The sequence below is a fragment of the Humulus lupulus genome, chromosome 5 (genome assembly GCF_963169125.1).
Source record: "Humulus lupulus chromosome 5, drHumLupu1.1, whole genome shotgun sequence".
Taxonomy (NCBI): Eukaryota; Viridiplantae; Streptophyta; class Magnoliopsida; order Rosales; family Cannabaceae; genus Humulus; species Humulus lupulus.
The window spans coordinates 158,560,396-158,567,577 of NC_084797.1; the positions used below are offsets into that span (position 1 = coordinate 158,560,396).

General features: G+C 33.0%; 1 protein-coding gene across 2 annotated transcripts; it reads right to left on the bottom strand.

The window, feature by feature from the left end:
• Positions 1-611: 611 nt before the first annotated feature.
• LOC133777784 (uncharacterized) lies at positions 612-4,468 on the bottom strand. Of its 2 annotated transcripts, none has more exons than XM_062217520.1 (5): positions 4,305-4,466; positions 3,183-3,286; positions 2,175-2,779; positions 1,363-1,480; positions 612-944 (listed from the first exon to the last, which is right to left on the bottom strand). In XM_062217520.1, the coding sequence occupies exons 1-5, from the start codon at positions 4,377-4,379 to the stop codon at positions 902-904; spliced, it is 945 nt and encodes a 314-aa protein (XP_062073504.1). In that variant the 5' UTR covers positions 4,380-4,466; the 3' UTR covers positions 612-901. The 2 variants fall into 2 exon arrangements, with proteins under 2 accessions (XP_062073504.1, XP_062073505.1); XM_062217521.1 differs by having other exon boundaries at positions 816-944; positions 1,363-1,455; positions 4,305-4,468.
• Positions 4,469-7,182: the final 2,714 nt, after the last annotated feature.

Consider the following 7,182-nt stretch of genomic DNA (forward strand, 5'->3'; position numbering starts at 1 on the left):
CTTATGTAATAATAAAGAATAGTATAGGAATTTTACCTATAAAAAGAGATATTAATGTGGATTATTTAGAAAATTGATAATGTTATGTGATGCACGTAAAAAAAGCATTTGTGGGCATTTCAAACTCATGAATGATTTCATTCGGCCCACAATTGTTAACCATTTAAAACTTAAATTCATAAAACCCATACAAATGAATACATAAAAAATAAAGAAAATTAGTATTAGGGTGCCTTTGGTTTTCGGTGAAACAATGGAAAAGAAATGAGAATGATAATAGCAATAGAAATGAATTGGAACAAAATATAACAAGTAAAAAAAATTATTTATGTATTGAAATGAACTTTCTTTTCACTTTTGAATGGAATAGATATTCCACCAAAATGATAAAAATGATTACATTTACATTGGAACAACATTCCATTCCAATGCTTTATAGCAACAAAACGAAAGAATAAAAAAAAATAGTTTCCATTCCATTACCAAACATCACCTTATGATGCATTCAGCTAACGTAAGTAATCTGGATTCAGCATCATTCGTACCAAAACATGCAACACCAACCCTTCCAACGTAACAAGTCATTATTTGGGTCCTTAATAATTCAAAAGTTGCACCAAAGAAAATGATGAAATTTCATATGGGTGGGAAATGGGTATTCCAGTTTACTAGTGCAGGCAAAGCTTAACATCATGGTAATGAACTACAACTTACAGTCCAGTCACAATTCTCTTTTTTTTTTAAAACCAAATATGTGCACAGATGCAAGTAATGAATAGTAACTAAGAGATCAAATGTTGGTCATGCCAACGAGATGCCAAAAATCTTGTATTATAAAGAACAATATCTGATTACAGAACCATTTTCACATCCGCTCACATGGTCAAAAAAGACAAAAGGCTCATCTTTGATGTTTCTTTGCAATAGATTGCTCCACAAGATACCTACATCAAAAGCTCAGTTTAATACTGTGGTTCTAGATTATTTCTACTACATATGTCAAGTTAATCTTAAAATGGTGCCAATTATATGCATGGGAAATATTGACTACAATCTATACATTGATTAAAATCAGAAGATTTTACAAAACGACAAGAGTGCCTCTTCCAAACTTAGACACAAAAGGAACGAGGAATAAAAAAAAAGATCACAACTAAATCCTAAATGATGACAAAACATGTTAAGACACGGTTTTATATTCCTAGTAGAAACAGAGCCGACAGTTGAGCCCAGTCACTGAATTTTATCAAATGCAGAACAGCAATGTCCTTAAGAAAATTGCCATACATGAAAGAAAATATTAGGTAACCATGTGAAGAAGTTACGACTTCATTCATTTTAAAGCAAGAAACATATACGTACTTTCCAGTGTGGAAACCTGCAGAATACCATGCATTCAAGACTTCAGTAAGATCAGTCTCTGAGCTTGCAGATTGAAAATCGCCCCCTTCTTTTCTGTCAGTTTCTTTCTCTTTGTTAGCTGAGAATAACAGATAATACAATGAAAGACCATTATATGCATCCTTGTTTAGAGCATACAATTTTTCAAATCATAAACTACATCAGTTGTACCTCAACCTTAACCTGACCCAATTAGAAATTGTATTCATATATGACAAGTATCAACCTCAAGCTCAACTACGCATGTTTATTCTGAAACTCGTAATCATGTTAAGCAGGCAAACATAAAACCCTCCTGCTCAGGTTAATCTGACCTTAAAGATTTAAGTTGCTTAAAAATCACTTAAGACAACACCAATTTAAATCAACCAAAACAACCCAAGGGACCACAAGCCAATATTTCAAAAGCACAGCTAAGTTGTTCTATAAAGGGGTGGTGGGGTACAGCAAACAATGCAGTAAAATATAACACATGAAACTCTACAATTGGATGCTTACTTTAGTACATGGACTCCACCCTTGTATTCTTTCATCTACTAACACTTTAGTATTATCAAAAGGTTATCCAAGATAGCAAAAAATGTCGTCAAACTTCAAATAATAATAGTAAAGAACTTGAGCCTATATTGTTATCTCTAACATGTCAGATCTTGAGCATTAGAACTTCTAAGGCAATTTGCTTTGAAATAATTTAAATATGTCACGACAAACATCTCACGCTAATTGCTTGATAAAATATCTTTCTAAGAATGGCAAGAAGAAATCATGCTTACCTTCAATTGAATTAGAATCATCAGGATTTTTTATCTTCATGGAAGATAATGCTCTTTCAGTAGCTCCCATTGCTGCCTCAACTATGCGGTTGTCTTGCTGAGGGAACTTCTTCCTAGGATTTATTACCCCACATACATTAGTACAAGGTTCACCAGCACATGAGCCACCCATGAAACAAGTAGGAAACGACGTGCATGGAGTGATAAAACATTGACTCGCATATGGGCAACATGAGCAGGACATTGCTTGACTAGAAGTTTGTTGTTCATGGACATGAAGTGTAGTACCATAATCCCCCTGCATACCAGTGCTGGTACCTTCCTGGGTATATTGATAATTCCAACTACCATATTGATGAAGCTGTTGAATTATCTGTTGCCTCTTCTCCTCAAGCTCATAATATTGTTGGAGTAACTGGTTATAATCTTGCGCACCTTGTGGATATGAATAGCTCACTGGCTCATTCTGAGTAACTTCTGCATAGGAATCGGGTATCTGTGGATCCACAGGATTAGTTTCCTTGACTTCAGAAGGATTACTACTTTCTCCCACTTCTGTTGCAATATGTGCTTGAAGATTACTTTCCTCATCTGCATCCTCCTGTCTTCGCATGACCAAAGAAATGGTACAAAGCTTAGAATATGATATATGTTTCTAAGAAAACCACCACGCAACAACCTTTGAATAAAAGAGGCACACTGAAAATGCATTTAAGGTAGCTCACAGCATTGATTAAAATAGACATATCGAAGAAAGGAAAATCCAAATAGTTGAAAGGAATAACAAATAAAGCAATTTTGCTGGATTTTGAAGATCCTTAGAAACAAATAAGAACCAAATACACAAAAGAAAAGACATTATCTTACAACACAAATAGCACAACAAAAGTTTACCAATGATGCTTTTCACATAACTAATCTTATCAAAATGCAACAATTCTGTAAGAATAATAGAACAGATTATATTATCTAGAAACAAAATTGGCTTTGGCCATGTTATATGCTGACCTTTTAGTCTCCTGATGTTCACCAATACCAGCATGATTTCCACTGCTGCTTACAAGCTCTCCTTTATCTTTTGAAACATCAATGGCTTTTTTTCCATGCATCGTCTAGAAAGGTCAGGAAAAATAAAACTTACAACACACTGGTACCAATGAAATGTATATAAATATATACATAAATAAAATAAAATAAAATAAAGAAACAAAATTGCCTTTTTTGCACACATTGTTTTTTATATATATATATATATATATATATATAACAAAGTATATAAAAATTCAAATCAATAAACATAACAAGTAATAGGAGAACCAACCAAATTTTACACATAAACTCATGGTACTTGCACACATGATACAAGCTTTTTTTTTTTTTACATAATTTTAGTTCTAATCGATACATAATTTGTGAAACTGCACATATTGATAAGTGACTACTGATACCACTGCTAATGCTCACCAAATAGTTCATTATCCATGTTGTTATCACAACTATTAATTAGCAAGCAAAAGAGCGGTCCTAAAATTATTTTTTTGTTCCACTTCCGTTCTTTGCAACAAATGGACAACTAAAACAGCAGCTTGCGGTTGTGAAGCTATTCAAGCTAGTTTGGCCCAAATAAAATATAAGATCACTAGCTCATTATATCAAAGTCGCAGGAATATGCTCTCACCTAAACTTTTTCACTTTTTCACTTGTTCACTCATATGAACTTTGCCCATATCATTACTAAATTCAGTTCCACCTAGGAATTGCATGGAAAAACAAACAAGCAAACAAAACGAGGGTATGCACAGCAAAGCACTGATAAAACTTTGACTTATAGCCAGATTCATGAATTTCACTTATAGTCCATTTGAAGTTCATGAAAGTAATAACAATAATATACTGCACATCTTTAAGAATGTAATAGAGTATTAGATTTTGTAGAACAACAGGCAAAAATGTTAAATGAGAGATTAGCCTAAAACTTGTAATAGAACAAAGAATAACCCGCCAAAACCATCTATAATTATTTTTGGGGGAAGATGGGTTTTGTCGATTACGCTAGTCAAGTCGATGCACAAAATGAGCGGTGGGTCATACTTTTGGTTTAAAGAAAAACCAGAGACAGAGAAGTAAGACCTTGTATTTGGAGACGGCATTGTTAAAGGCACTGATGAGAGCAGAATCATCCCACAAATCGCCTTGTTTCGCCATAATCGGCCCTCTTCTTCTGACTCAGCTGCTTAAAGCTAAAACCTCTTTTCTCCCTTTAAACCCTTATTCCGCGACTTTATTCTTTTATTATTATTTTAGTTTCTTTTCCCACCGCTAAGAGCGGTTATATGTCACAATAAAATAATACTTAGCTAAAAATTATGTCATTTTTATCTTATTATTCTCTTCATTCCTAAAATACTCCTAACATAAGTTTTACTCTTTTTTTCTACTATTGTCTTCTCCCTCTTTATCTCTCATATTTTTCCTCTCTATCTTTCTAAGCTCTCATACACAAAGGCAACCACCATTATCTTAATTTATACTAATTTTCGAGCTTATTTTGGATATTAGATCTAGGAGCAAGTTATGAATCATTTCAAGCCAAGAAACTTCATTTTGGTTTCTCTTTCGGATCTAGGGGAAAAAATCATATGGGTAAGTATATATTTATTATATGTAGTGAGGAAACTTATTTATCTACATTGTTTGTGCTATTTCGAACAGATATGTGTATGCCTTCATGTTTTATTATAATTTTTCACTGTCGGAATGGATTTTCGTTCCTTTTTTGGTTTTTTTTCTGGGTTTTTTGTCTACCTCGATGGACCTTGATAAAACCCTCATATGTTTATGTTAATTGGTTACCTCGATATGCCTTGATGAGGCTCAATGGTCCGAGAAGGACCTCGATAAAACCCGCATATGTTTATGTCAATTGGCTACCTCGATATGCATCGATGGTCCTCGATGGACCTCGATAGAGGCATAGAACTTAATGTATGTAGTATGTGCCTCGATGGGCCTCGATGGGGCTCGATGGGTGTTGGGGTTTTATGCCCTAATTAAAACCCAAATTCTTTGTAATCTCATTTTATTATCAATAAAAGAATAGAAATCATTTTTTGACTTAGTCAATCACTTTGCTCACATGTTTTATTTTCATGATTATTTATTTAATATAAACTTCTATTAAATCCCGAGCATATAGCTAATCTTATTTATAGTGACGTAATCACAGTGGAATATAAATATGATTATATGTTCAAAAATAAGTTAGTCCTAAGATTAGTCAGTGCACCGGATTTACACTGACTTGCCAATCTACGATATGATCTACTTACACATTACAGTGTTATGTTCTTTCCAGAACATTAGCAAAGTAGAAAAGATCGGATGTATTTGTTACATCGGACAGGACCGATATTGACAGTTGATAAGATAAGTAAACATGTCGTTATTATCTATTCTAGTCATATCATATAGTTGACCATAGGTCAATTCAATCTCAATTCTGAGTGGTTAGTATTCTAACTGATTGTATTATTTGAGTTCTTTGACTTGTTCGTTACCAGCTTACCTTACGGACTAGCCCATACTTACATCTTGGGAACTCGGTAGTGTAATTGAGTGGGAGTGTTAATCATAGATATGAACGTCTATAGCTTCTGATGAAGAAGTGAAACGATGGTTTCCTTTTAGTTTGGTTCAAGGTGTTAAATGATAGAGATCTCATTTCAGTAATTAAATTAGTTTACTGAAATATCATTTACAAGGAACTAAGTGTTTTAAGGATAAAATACAATGAGGGGTAAAACGGTATTTTAGTTCTATCTCATTGTAGACCGTCTATAGAGGATTGAGTGACAATTATGGTTGTAACAATGGATAATTAATAGCGTATCTATATTTTTTATAGAGCGTTCTATGAATTCAAGAGTGCAATTCCAAGTCTATAGTGGAGTCACGAGGAATTAATAAGTTAGTAAATTTATTTGTTAGATTTATGATAACTTATTGGAGCTTGATTTCATAGGCCCATGGTCCCCATTGTACCTTGGATAAAATCATCTAGATAGTCTCAATTAATTGATTTAATTATCAATTATAATTATCAAAGTTGACCAGGTCAATTTTGGATAGTTTCACAGAGTTGTGTAATTTTGAGAAGAAAAGAGAAATTATGGCAGATTTATTAATAAAGATAAATTGGTATCTAAATTAATAAATAAATTTAAATCAAGGTTCAAATTAGAAATAATTAATTTGATAAATGATTTAAATAATTATTTAATTAATTAAATCAATAGAAAATAATACAGGCATTGATTTTAAGTCCAATGGGCTTATAATCAGATGGGAAATTTCACGGGCCTATAGCCCATGATAATTTCGACCTAGGGCTTCAAAATGGCTGTTATTTTATTGATTTTTTAATTAAATTAAATGGCCTAATTAAAAGGAGTGCTTAGAGAGAAGATTTTAGAGACGACAGATAAGTCACAAGTCAGATTTTCTGATAGTTTTAGATTCTCTCTAAACACAAGTCTTTTTCTAAGCCTCTTTGTTATTTTCTCTTCTTCTCTCTATATCTATCTCATGTTTTGAGAATTGCCCACACTAGTCTAGGTGGGTCTAAGGATACATTGGAAGATCGTGAAGAAAATAGAAGATCGGTTCAGTTTCTTGATAATACTCTGCGACAGAAAGGATACAAGAGTTAGAGAAACTGAAGGAAGGACTCTTAATTCCGCTGCGTATACTGTAAGTATTATATTATTTGTTTCTCTTTGAATTCAATTTTAGAAACATGTTTTAGGCTATCTCGTATTAATTTGTTTAATATTAGATATACATGAAAATAAATAAAAATCATGTATAAGCTTTTTCCAACAATGGGTTCATAAGAAATTTTTGGGCAATCTGCCTCGATGTGCCTCGACTGTCCTCGATAGATCATAAGAATTACATTGGATTGTCTGCCTCGATTGTATTCGATAGACCTCGATAGGCCTCGACTTAT